Source organism: Jaculus jaculus, chromosome 9 (genome assembly GCF_020740685.1).
Source record: "Jaculus jaculus isolate mJacJac1 chromosome 9, mJacJac1.mat.Y.cur, whole genome shotgun sequence".
Taxonomy (NCBI): Eukaryota; Metazoa; Chordata; class Mammalia; order Rodentia; family Dipodidae; genus Jaculus; species Jaculus jaculus.
The window spans coordinates 8,014,267-8,027,672 of NC_059110.1; the positions used below are offsets into that span (position 1 = coordinate 8,014,267).

Genomic DNA, 13,406 nt, shown 5'->3' on the forward strand with positions numbered 1-13,406 from the left:
ACTTCTAACTCCTTAATACTCTAGAAATGCATTCTAAACACCAAGAATCACCTGTGATCACTTCTAATTCCTTAATACTCTATATTGTATATTCCCAAGTTTAGCATGCTCTGCTCTGCTTTCATTAACAGATATAGTCCTCGAAAACATGTGTGAATCTGAATGTCTACACACTAAAGCAGGTGATGTTATAACTTGTCATGTGGAGGAATTATGAGATGAGGACTTTGAAGTTCAGTCCACCCTCCATGTTCATGGGCTCTGTGTCCTCCACTGCCGATTCAGCTAATCTTGGCTGGAAAATTAGGAAAACAAGCCATCGTATCTGTACCAAGCAGGTATAAACTCCTTTTCCCTTGTCATTTCCCCCTAAAAACTATACAGCAGTTATTCACATAGCTTACCTGCTACATCCAGTTGGGTAGGTAAGCTAGAGATGATTTGAAGTATATGGGGAAATGTACACAGATTCTGTGAGAAAACTTCTGTCTCACATAAGGGCCTCGAGCATCATCAGATGATGGTGCCCTTGGGGTCCTGGAACGAATCCCTTAATTGCCAGATTTCACCAGTTTTATAAGTGCAAAATATTATGTAGCATTTTCTTGAAATAAGTGTCAGTCTGTCACAACTGCATTCTAGCTGTTCTTAATAGGAAAGAGATGTGTACAGATATAAAATACTGAGTTGATTCGCACTTAAGATATACGGGAATACATGCACAGAGCTTGTGAGTGACTGGGGTGAGGAAGAAAGTGGCATATTAGGAAGGCTCATGAAGCACCTCCTTTTCTGCTTTCCTTCTTAAAATTTGTCTCATAATCGGTTTATTTGCAATTCCAAAATAAGGTTTAAAAAATAAAGACTCCTGAGTGGGCAAAAATGCTAAATTAGAGTACCATGTCTTTCGCTCTGTCTGGAGAACAGACCAAGTGGCCCAGTGATAGAGGAACATTGAGGTAGCGCTGGGAAAGGAATGTATACAGCAGTTGGGGGAGGGGCAGGGAGCAAACTTCATCTTTCTCGTGGCCTCTTCCAGCATGAAGCTTCACTATTGCCGTTCTGTGGCCCACAGAGCACACGACAGGGAGAGAGCTGCTCACATCTGCCGTGAATGTGGAGAAGCAGAAAAGGAAGCCTGGCCCAGAGACAGCCCACCCTCACTTCTGGGTCTCTGTGAACTTGTTACTTTTAATACTAGTCAGCTAAGCCGGACAATTAACACAGGTATCCCCTGAGTAAATCGGCACTCTGAAATAATGGAATGTGAACTGAACACTGTAAACGTTTGGTGTCAAAGCGGGCTACCAACTAAGAACGTCACGTGAAACTTGCAAAACTGTTCTTGACTTCTCAACATAAGCCCCAAATTGAACAGTGACATAACATCAATCATATAATTAATATATAGGAGATTGATTTCTAAAAGGGCCATAAAGCTATTTTAGAAATCAACTGAGCAATTTTCAACCCAAAAGCATGACTCAAAGGAACACAAAGCAAATAGCGGGAATGCAGAGAGGTAGAAGACAGAGGGAAAAGCCACGGACACACGATGCTTACTTGGTATAGCGACAATGAAGGCTTTGGAGTGTGGCCCGGGGCCTCTCCTGTTTGCCGCCCGGATTTTGAACAGATAGCGTTCCCCAGGCTGCAGACCGTCCACCAGGGCAGATGTGGTGCGTCCGGGGAAGGTAAGCGACTTTGCTCCAAATGGTTTGAGAGCCGGGGCGTATGAAAGAATGTATTCTGAAATGAGTTGGCAGATGGTTGGAAGGAGGAAATGGGAACAGTCCTGCACTGCACAGACAGGCCACGTGGGCAGGATGAGTGAGACCGCGCATCGCCGAGGCTCACACGCTCACAATGCGCGCCGGGTCAACAGCTGGAGCAGGACACTGCGGACGGTGAGCGCGCACTCGCTCTGGCCATTTGAGACACAGTAAGCATGTGAAACCCAGGGGGCTCAATTTTATACAGTTTTACCGATATATTTACACTGGACTTTAAAACCCATTTATTTATACGTGTGTGTGTGTGTGTGTGTGTGTGTGTGTGTGTGTGTGCGTGCCAGGACCTCTTGGCTGCTCACCGAAAACCAATGCCAGATGTTTCTGGTCTGGCTTTAGGTGGGTATCAGAGACTTGAACCCAGACCACAGACTTTGTAAGCAAGTGCCTTTAGCTGCTGAGCTATTTCCCCACCCCCTGCACTGTTTTTTTTTTCTTTTACTTACTAACTTGGTATGATGGCTTTGGAATATGCTCTATATAAGAAACCAAGGACTGGCCGGTAAGCACTTCTCTTTACATTTGTACCCATATATTAATGCTACTCTCACTACTGGGTACAGAAGTTTCTCTTTTCAGATGGCAGTGACCTTGGGATGACTCCGAAGGCACTCCCATGCTAAGAAGTGACAGGGGAATGCTCAGCACTGAAACAACTCTATCACACTTTCCAAGGCTCAGGGTCCAATGTGGAAGAGGTGGCAGGAAGAATGTAAGAGCCAAAGGAAGGGTAGGACTCTTTGCAGTGTGCTCCTCCAGACACAACACTGCCTGGATATCCATGACCTCGCAGTGCCTGGCACTACCTACTCAAGACCCTCATAATAGGAGGAAAAGATGATGACATCAAAATAAAAGAAAGTATGATTGAGAGGGGGAGGGGATATGATGGAGAGTGGAGTTGCAAAGGGGAAGTGAGGGGAGGTTATTATCATGGTTTATTGTCTATAGTTATGGAAGTTGTCAAGAAAACAAAGAAACCACAGAGCGGGGGGCAAAAAAAAAAAAAAAAAAAAGACAACTGCCAAGGAATTGTCTGAATAAGTGTTGGCATCTTTGTTTCAGTTTACCAAGCTGAGAGGGTTCTTTTTTCAGTACCTTTAACCAGAAAATTCTCATATTTGGAATATAACTTCACTCTTGTAAAGATTATACAAGGTCCTATTCAATATCTGCTGATAAAGTTATTCCACAGTATTTATAAATCTATGCAGAAAAGTTGCTGGTAGATTTGTGTAGTGTGATATGTTTTCATATCAAATTGGCTCTGCCTATTGGTATATAATGCCCTTGAACATGAAAGCCCATCTAAGGACCTGCATTATCTCTGTGATTGCATGGAAATATAATATGCAAAGACACACTTTACAGAATAATTTCAACCTTCAACTAAAAAAAAAAAAAACACTCATTGCCTGTTTTCCCCTTAATGAACTCAGCATTTGAAAACCAAATGACTTCTGAAAAATAAGTTAAATCACAGAAAAATCAAGCAATTACCAGAAGCATGGGGATCTTCCTTTTTCCCTAAGTTCCAATCTTTAAAAAACACATTAAATAAAAGACTTTCAATGAAAGATGTCTTTGCATCATTTTCGTGTTGAAAATGAGCAAGACAGTCATTTACATGTATAAAACCTTTTAGTTAATAATTTAATGGATAAAATTCATCTGGAAGCTACATAATAAGGTCAACATCTATACTGTCTTATCGTGTTTTATACTTGTTAGCTGCAAAAAATGTTCAATTACTTATGACTTTCAATCCCACTACTACACCTCTATGAAAAAGATTCACAAGTTCTTTCACATATAAAAATGTCCATAACTATCAGTATTTCTGGCAATTGTTAGTCGGTGAGAAATAGCTTTTATCAGCAAAGAAATATAAGCATAAGCTAAAATGTGGAAGAGGAAAAAATGCGTCAGTAGTCAGGTAATAAGTTCACTAGAGGAACAGTAATTGTCTCTGTTGAAATTAAAAATATGGTTGCCAAGAAAAAAAAAGAAAATGTTTTTATTCCAGCTTCAGAGACCTTTTCAGCACTACGACACTTAATCCACAAGGAACCAATGTTCACCTTGTCATTAAAACAGTGATTTAACAAGTCATATACCTAAACATACAACTAAATATATAACTAAACATATACTCCCCTTTGTTTCTGACTTATTCCAGTGAAGGGGAGACAAACAAAAACAGTAATGCAGTCTGGGGCTAGAGAGAGGGCTTGAGAGTGAAGCCTGAGGACCCAGGTTTGACTCCCCAGAACCCACGTAAACCAGACGCATAAGGTGACACATGCACACAAAGTGGTAATCCCATCGGGAGTTCAACTGCAGTGGCCAGAGACCCTGGCCTGCTAATTCTCTCTCTCATAAAATAAATTAAATTATTTTTTTAAAAAAGTCTAGTCTTTCAAAAAGAATGGAACATGACTATTCACTAAGTATAGAAAGAGCTTTCCACACCCATCTTCCTTGACTTCTATTGTCCTATGACAAGACACCCCACATGTCAGCCAGTTAACCTATGTATGACTGAATGCAAAACAAAAAAAAAACAAAAAAAAAAACACCATTCAATATTTTAAGAAATTCTCAAAGGAGACTAGTAATTATCTTCCAGGGTTTTCATGGCGTTTTGATGTATCAGACTTTTGGTTGATTTGTCTTGCAAAACCTAGTAACAAAAATATTCCTTTCTTTGAATAAACATGCCATTCTTTCCTACCCTTAGGGTACATCTGTATAGCCAAAGCAAAGAAAAAAAGAAACAATATGACTCTTTAAAATGCCTCCAGACTTCTGAAGCATTTTTTAGTGTTTTCCATTGAAATGAGAACATTCACATGTTTATTTAGTAGTCCTAAGAGACTATTTTTAATTTAACTGGTTTTGAATATCTTATTCTATTTTTATCCTTCTAAGGGTCCAGAATTTTTTTTTTCTCTTTTAATATGTTACCCTTTTTCTTGACCTAAATAAACAGATACATAATGAAATTTAGAGACCAATTCTATTTCCTAGAAATGATTCCTACTAAAAGTATGTATGGTCTCATTAAAGATACTTATGGTCCTATGGGACTCCTTTCACTATCTCATTGGCACAATGAAAAGATTGTAATGTGGACACAAAGATATCTTAGGACAGGAAAAGGTGGTAATGTCACACACCATGCAATTACAAACGTGTCCTGGGTGGCTCCCTCAAAGACCCTGCCTACAGGACGGTGCACAGTCATCTTGGTGGCCGCCTGGCTCTCAGACAGTGCACCCTCTGAGGGACATGTTCTTGTCCCTGCCCACCTCTACTGTAGACCTTGGCCCCTAGCTCTCTGTTGGTCAGCCATGTTGTGAAGAGAGCTGTGTTTATCAGAGTCAAGGCCACTCGGAGTGGAAGGAGGACAGGCTTACCTTTCACTTTCCCCTCAGTTTCTGGTAGTGGGTCCCAGGAGGCAGTGACAACCGTGGGTTTGCCACTCACTGGCCAGACGTTCAAGTTCTCAGGTGCTGTGGTGGGAGCTACAAGGTGACAAAAAAAAAAAAAAAAAAAGAATGGGATATTTGACAAGGCCCTCCTGGGTCGCTCTATGCTCACGTTCATGGAAGCGCTGCTGTGTTTGGGAAGACACACGAGAGAATATTCTACACTTGCTCTTCGCAAAGTAGAGAGATTTGTGCCACTTCTAACTCATATGGGGAGTTTAGATGCATCTAGATGGGTTAGAAGTTCAGAATTTCATGGCTAAGCATTGTAATAAATGGAGAATAGCCCAGTCCAGGAGCAACTTCCTTTTAGCCCAACATCTTCCAAAGACACAGTTTCGACTGTGCTGTTGAATCCTAGCCTTGACTGAAGAGGAATTCTCCCCAGACTCAAATACAACCACAGCCTCAAGACAGAACATTGGCATCTACAAGAGCCACGGGTCACCCAGGGACACTCATGGATGCAGTGGTGATTTATGTAGGCGACCTGCTGAGACTTAATACATTTGCATGTCAGAACAACGCTGTGGTGGAAAAGGCCATCAGAAGACAAAACATTGACCCAAAGGAAACTGTTTCATAACGTTTCTGCAGTTTTTCTTATTTAAGTTTCTGCATGTGTATGCACATGTGTGTATGCATGTTTTTATGAGTGTGGTTGGACATGCATGTGGAGGCCAGAAGTAGGTGTCAGGTGTCTTCCTGAATTTCTCTCCACTTTTCTTATTTGAGATAAGGTCTCTTGTTTAATCTAGAGCTCACTGCCTGAGTTAAATTAGTCAGCCAGTGAGCAGCTAGGGATTGCTTGCCTCTGCCTCCCCTAGATTAGGGTTACAGATGCGCATGTGCATGTATACACACACACACACACACACACACACACACACACACGACACCCCACAATGCCCAGCATTTTACACAGGTACTAGGGACCCAAACTGGGGTCCTCATGTTTGCACAGCCAGCACTTTATCCACAAAACCATCTCTCCAGCCCCCTTGTTGAAATACTTTTCTTAAATCAAGCCCTGAATTTAATCCTGCTTTGCATTATGCATAGAAACACTACCAAAATGTAGGGCTATGTGACTTAAAAAAATTTCCATGCTAGCCTCTGTCACTGTGACTTCTTAAATTTTCTTAAAATCTTATTTTAGGAATAAGCCCCCAGTTGAAACTCCAAGGCCACTTTAAACACAGACCAGATTCCGGCGTTCTTTGGAAGACAGACGTGCTCCACTTGCCGTCTCTTTCACCCTGTGAGATGCGGACTGCAAATTCATACACGGTGTCTGGGATCAGGTTGTCCACCAACGCACGCCTGTTAGCAACTTGCTTATAATCCCACCTGGCCGACTCCCCCTTCTCACGATAGCGCACGGTGTACTGTCTACAAGAACATGCAACATGACAACGCATCCTATTGACCAGAGTCTCTGCAGCCAAACCCCAGACCCTTGCTGTTCATCCTTCCCCACAAATGATAGCTTTTGGAGGCATGCAGGGTAATCAAAGAGGAGAAAGATGGCTGGAGAGATGGCTTAGTGGTTAAGTGCTTGCCTGTGAAGCCTAAGGACCCCAGTTCAAGGTTCAATTCCCCAGGACCCACGTTAGCCAGATGCACAAGGGGGTGCATGTGTCTGGAGTTCCTTTGTAGCAGCTGGAGGCCCTGGCATGCCCATTCTCTCCCTCTCTGTCTCTCTCTCTCTGTCTCTTACTCTCTCTGTCTGTCGCTCTCAAATAAAATAAAATAAACAAACAAGAAAAAAGTTAAAGAGGAGAAAGATCTAGTCTATGTTACTGGATCAGAGAATTTGCTTAAGTTCCAGGGAAAGTTGTATAAAATAGCTTGGGAAATACAGAGTATACTGCCTTCTAAGACCAAAACATTCTTACTGCTCAAAGGACCAAGAAAGGTGACAAAAGGAAGGGAGAAGCCGGGCGTGGTGGTGCACGCCTTTAATCCCAGCACTCGGGAGGCAAAGGTAGGAGGATTGCCCTGAGTTCAAAGCCACCTTGAGACTACAGAGTGATTTCCAGGTCAGCCTGAGCTAGTGAGACCCTACTTCGAAAAAAAAAAAAAAGGAAGGAAGGGAGAAAGTGGGTAATAATTTAGGGGGTCACTACCTTCTCAGGGATGAGATTGTGCAGAAAGCATGGAAAGGGATAATAGAAAAGACCAAAACTGGCCCCAGGTCTCCTGGATTTTTAGAAAAAAAAGACAGCCCCAAAAAATGAGAGATTCATTTCATGATAAATCTGACATTTCAATTGTCTCAGAGGAAAAGGGAACCTGTGGTCTCGAGTAGACTTATTACTATCAAATGTGTAATGAATATGGCAGGACAGAGGGTAATATTCAGGGAGAGAAATACCAAACACAGCAATGCTCAAAGAGCCCGGGTAGGTGTCCTCAGCATTCTGAGTGGTGAACCCTGCTTATGGATACCTTTTTTACTAATAGACGTTTTCTTTGTGGCCTCTTCATAGCAGAGAGCATTTGTAGCATTAAAAAAAAAAAGTCTGCTCATTATATTTAATAAGTCAGAAGACCTCAGTTAAAGAGACAGCGCCCCAATTAACGAAGCAGTTCTGTTGAGAAAATTTGAGCTCTTCTTGGTTCTCAGTGCAAAGTTGGAAATCAAAGCCCAGTGGTAACCAGGCATACTTTGTACTGGAAGGACCATATGGCCGGAAAAGACCATGACTCTTCGGGGGTCTTTCAAAAGAAACAGATGTCTTTTTACTAGCAGACAACCCAGGACATTCTGCAGCTAATATGAATAAGAGTTCACACATATGCATGTTTATAATCTGAGCATGATATCCCACTCATTTCAAAGTATATTCCCTTTTTCTGGTTGCAGAGAGGATCAAATTTAAAAATTTTTGTGTTAAAATTTAAATACTAATTAAAATATAAACATTTTATTAGACCACTAGATATCTGATTTTTTTTTCTTGGTTATATGAACTACTTAGTTACTGAACACATCAAACTTCAGTGTCTATATGCACCATTGGCTTATTTATTTATTTAATAGAAAGAGAAAGAGGTAGAAAGAGGGGGTGGAGGAAGGGAGGGAGAATATGGGCATGCCAGGGCCTTCAACTACTGCAAACAAACTCCGGATGTATGCGCCAACTTGTGCATCTGCCTTACGTGGGTCCTGGGGAATTGAACCTAGACCCTTTGGCTTTGCAGGCAAGTGCCTTAACCACTAAACTATCTCGTCAGTCCAACCATTGGCTTTTTTTAACATCAATATTATTCTATCGCAACAACTGGTTTTCCTTCTATTACTACTGTCAATGAATATGAAAGTCAGACTGACCTAACCTCATGGTCTAGGGGAAAATCAGATGCCTTTTGTTACCCATGACAACACGACACGGGTCAGAGGTCAATAAATGTCTCCTGAGTTACCACGTGTGTGAGGAATTAGACATAAAATCCATCCTGCTGGGAGTCTGCAGTAAGATTCCTTCCAGGGTGGACATTGTACAGAAATGAAACATCAATGAGATGACATCAAATATAATTGGGGCAAAGGGAGAATGGAATCCAAAAATTCTATACATTTCTGACAATGGAACACTCAGGAGCCATAGATCGTTGTTAGAAAATTTTCAGTGCAAGGGATGGGATACCTCCAGTGAGTTGCTGGCCAGGGTGGTCCCTGATGCCCCCAAAACATTATAGGCCATTGCCGAGGCCCTTGGTTTCCCACCAGGGATAGATGGTAAGACCCTATTGCTGAAGACTCCACATACATGGGCTGCAAGGCCACTGAGAAATCCTGCTGGAACTGAGCTGATAACCTCCTCCATGTAGATCAGCTGACAGAAAGCTGGAAGAAACCATTCTACATGTATTTCAATGGAGAAAGAGATACCACCAGTGAAGATACCACCAACAGTGGACACTGCAAGCCTTATAATTGGCCAGCCAGGCCAAATGAGCCAACAGGTGCAACAGTGGCAGGTCTGTCATGGTGGAAACCAACTGCCCTCCTATTGGACTGGAGGCCCGCTCCATGGGGGCGGGGAACACATCCCTGATACTGAAAACTTAAAACAGGGGTAGTCATGAGTCCCAGGGATGTAACATCTGCTGATGTCTGGGTAAGTGTATATACTATGCTTATCAAACTGCCCAGTAAGCACTTCTCTTAATATTTATACTCTTATACTAATGCTACTCTCACTTTGGGTAGAGAATCTTCTCTTTTCAGATGGCAGTGACTTTGGAATGACTCAGAAGGTATCATAGTGCTGCAAAGAAGTGACTGGAGTGCTGAGTAACATCTTGATCACACCTTCCAAGGCTCAGGGTCTAATGCGGAAGAGGTGGCAGAAAGAATGTAAGAGCTAAAGGAAGGGTAGGACTCCTTACAGCGTGCTCCCTCAAGACACAAAATGGCCTGGATCTCCATGACCTCACAGTGCCTGACACTAAGAGGAGGAAAAGATCATGACATCAAAATAAAAGAGAGACTGATTGAGATGGGAGAGGATATGGTGGAGAATGGAATTTCAAAGGGGAAAGTCGGGGGGAGGGAGGTATTACCATAGGATACTTTTTATAATCATGGAAAATGTTAATAAAATTGAGAAAATAAATAAATAAATAAATAAATAAATAAATAAATAAAAATTCTACACATAAGATAAAGCTGACCAAGCGAGATGTGAGGTCCTACTGTGTGTGTTGCACACAAGGTCCTAGTAGGATTGTTTTTTTAAATATATATATTTTAGTTATTTATTTATGAAAGAGAAAGGCAGAATGGGCAAGCCAGGGCCTCTAGCCATTGCAAATGAACTCCAGACACATGCACCACCTTGTGCTTCTGGCTTTACGTGGGTCCTGTGGAATCAAAGCTGGGTACTTAGACTTTGGAGGCAAGTGCCTTAACTGAACTGCCGAGCAATCTCTTCAGCCCAGGTAGTTAGTTTGTTGAGGCAGGGTTTCACTCTAGCCCAGGCTGACTTGGAACTCACTCTGTAACCTGGGCTTGACTTGAACTCATAGCAATCCTCCTACTTCAGCCTCCTGGGTGGTGGGATTATAGGCATGAGCCACCACGTCCAGGCAGTATCTGATTTGTGGGAACAAGATCCTTATGGAATATTGTACTACTCCACAGCAAAAGGGAGCAGCCCTCACAGAAGTAAGGAAACAAAGTCATGACATCCACGTGGCACTGCAGGGTTAGAGAAGACATAGTAGTCAGACATGAAGATAAGAAATGAGCTCACGTACCTTGATGCGACAACTCTCTTCTGTTTTTCCACAAGGGGATCCACCCAGGCCACGAGCATGGATTGGGATGACATCACCCGGACACTAATGTCTTTGGGTACATCCAGTTCGTCCTCTTCTGAAATGACAGTGGGTGCATGGCAGGACACCTCTTACGACGGGCTCAGCCTTGGTTTGCTCTGCCCTTCCGCATCTATGACTCACCTTGTACATCCTTGAGCTGCTCATGCATAATGAACACAAAATGAAGGGAATAGACATCTAAGCAGTTATTTGATTGGTCGGTGTAGATGAAACAAATCTTCACTCTTCTTTTTTTTTTTTTTTGGTCTTTTGAGGTAGATCTCACTCCATCTCTGTCTGACCTGGAATTCACTATGTAGTCTCACAGTGGCCTTGAACTCATGGAGGTCCTCCTACCTCTGCCTCCCAAGCGCTGGGATTAAAGACACAGATGTTGTGGAGTACACCTTTAATCACAGCACTCAGGAGGCAGAGGTAGGAGGATCGCCATGAGTTCGAGGCCACCCTGAGACTACATAATGAATTCCAGGTCAGCTGGGCTAGTGTGAGACCCTACCTCAAAAGACAAGAAAAAAAAAAAAAAAGACACAGTCTAAGAAGTGAGGAATTCCCTTTGAAGCTGCCTGACCCAGTCAACGAGGAGAACCCTGCAATGGGAAGGCTGTGCCCTGTAGAAGGTTCCACAAGGGACTCAGTGTTTTCCCACTATGTGCTGTGAATTTCTGAGACACAATAAAATTTTTATGAGATGTGTAAATTTGGGGGAAGAAGATCTTAATTTGTATCTCTTTGGTGATCGTGACAGAAAGAATCTGGTTTGAACATGTTTCCCATAAGGTTCAAATTCCTCACAGTTTGGCATATGTGGCTGCAAGGCGGGTTCGGTTTTATATGCAGATATAAAATAGAGCTAAATTTGCCAGTTTCCAAGAAAGATTTATCTTTGTTGGGATGGGAATATGGCTTAGTAGTTAAAGTGCTTGCCTGCAAAGCCAAAGACCCAGGTTCAATTCCCCAGGACCCACATAAGCCACATACACAAGGTGGTGGGTGCATTTGGAGTTTGTTTGCAGCAGCTAGAGGCCCTGGCATGCCCATTCTCTCCCTCCCTCCCTCCCTCCCTCCCTCTCTCTCTCTCTCTCTTTCTCTTAAATAAATAAATACTTACAAAACATTTATCTTTGTCATCAAAAAATATAGTCACACAGCTCACAGTCTGACTTCACTCAAACAAATTAAGGCTCACAAGGGTTCTTCAACTTTGCTAAGATTCTGGATTTTGTTTGGTTTAATCTCATTGTTTCTTTTGGGGGACCATCTTCAAGCTCAATACTAACTTATAACATGCCCTCCAGGGCTCAGGGAACATAGTGGAAGAGGAAAGAGTGAAAGAGCCACAGGGTGGGACAGTGCACTCTGAGACACTGTCCTCCACAGAGCCTGGCTAGTGCGCTCATGACCCCACAGTGGCAACAACCCCACTGTGGAGGACCCTCAGGGGAATGGGGACGGAGGAGAGGAAACGTAAGAGCATAACCCCAAGGGAATACAACCAGTATGCAATATGTTCCTAGTAGAGTTCTAACTGAAAAACAAGATAGCAATTTTACCTAAGTAAGGGAAGTTGGAAGTAGACCGTTAAAAAGGTAATTTTCTATGGCATCAATCATCGAATAATAAAAAAGTGAAAAACATATATGTGGAGCTTCTCTACATAACGTGTAAAGTGGAATGGATTTCATCTTACGTTGTGAATTCATGAACACTGGGGCTGCCTTAAACTGAGGCACATGACTCAGAAAAATTGTGTGCAATTAGTTAATATGACTACTGTTAAAAAAAAAAAATGAGAGAGAGTCTGCATGAACATGAGAAAAGGGATCCTCAAGCACACGCACAATGATCAGGTTACTCACGCAACATAATTAGCATGTTCCTATTCCTCTCAGTGTCATTCAATGTCAAGTTTGCTGAAGTGATGGGTGACGTGTGTGTATAACTCCACACTTACTCTCCTCTCTCCCCTTTGTGTGGCGCCTCACCAGGGACAGCTCCACATGGTCCAGACTGTGCCTTTCCAGAGACTGATCCTCCTCCTCTTACTGCACACAGAAACCACTCAGTGAGACAGATTTCGTCACAAGGCCACGCCAGACCCTGCCTAGGAAAGGGACATGTTTGCACCAGACGTGTGACTGACTCTGCCCTCTGGTTTCCTTCATCCTCCATGGCATTTGTGGAATCTGACACAGACTGCGTCATGGGGAAACATGGCATCCACTCTGGACCTTGGTTTCACCAAGTGCAACCTCAGAAACATACCTGAAATCTTGCGTTTCGTGAGGGCAGCCCTGTAGACGGGCTGACTCCGCCCTTGGGAGTTCATAGATTGCAGGGAGACCACGTACACTGACTCGGAGGCTGAGGACCAAAGAGCACAGCATGAGACTGTGGCCACCTTTCTCGGGTGCACGCTCGTCCCAGAGGCCTGCAGTCCCTTCCCTGCCCGCCCCTCTACGGCTTCTCTTCCATGGGCATTCAAGCTTATTTGGACAACTACAGACCAGCACAGGCCTACAGAAACTGAACTCAAAAGGAACAGTACTATGTTCGAGAATGGGATACAGGGGTTGGAGAGATGGCTTAGTAGTTAAGGCGCTTGCCTACAAAGCCAAAGGACCTGGGTTCGATTCCCCAGTACCCACGTAAGCCAGATGCACAAGAGGCCGCATGCATCTGGAATTTGTTTGCAGTGGCTAGAGGCCCTAGCAGGCCCATTCTCTTTCTCTCTCTCTCTTTCTCTCTCTGCCTATTTCTGTATCTCTCTCTCAAA

The 13,406-nt window shown here is 43.1% G+C and overlaps 1 protein-coding gene across 5 annotated transcripts in view; it reads right to left on the reverse strand.

Annotated features, from left to right (window-relative positions):
- Positions 1-13,406, reverse strand: part of Fndc1 (fibronectin type III domain containing 1) — a 90,715-nt gene that overhangs the window by 35,281 nt on the left and 42,028 nt on the right. For 4 of the 5 annotated variants that reach the window (XM_045158268.1, XM_045158267.1, XM_045158265.1 and 1 more), the window contains 5 exons: positions 12,896-12,994; positions 10,550-10,667; positions 6,486-6,673; positions 5,210-5,317; positions 1,564-1,749 (listed from right to left, as the gene is read on the reverse strand). In XM_045158268.1, the coding sequence (XP_045014203.1) occupies positions 1,564-1,749; positions 5,210-5,317; positions 6,486-6,673; positions 10,550-10,667; positions 12,896-12,994 (699 nt within the window). The remainder of the gene's footprint in view (positions 1-1,563; positions 1,750-5,209; positions 5,318-6,485; positions 6,674-10,549; positions 10,668-12,895; positions 12,995-13,406) is intronic. The other variant, XM_045158266.1, reaches the window with a different exon arrangement.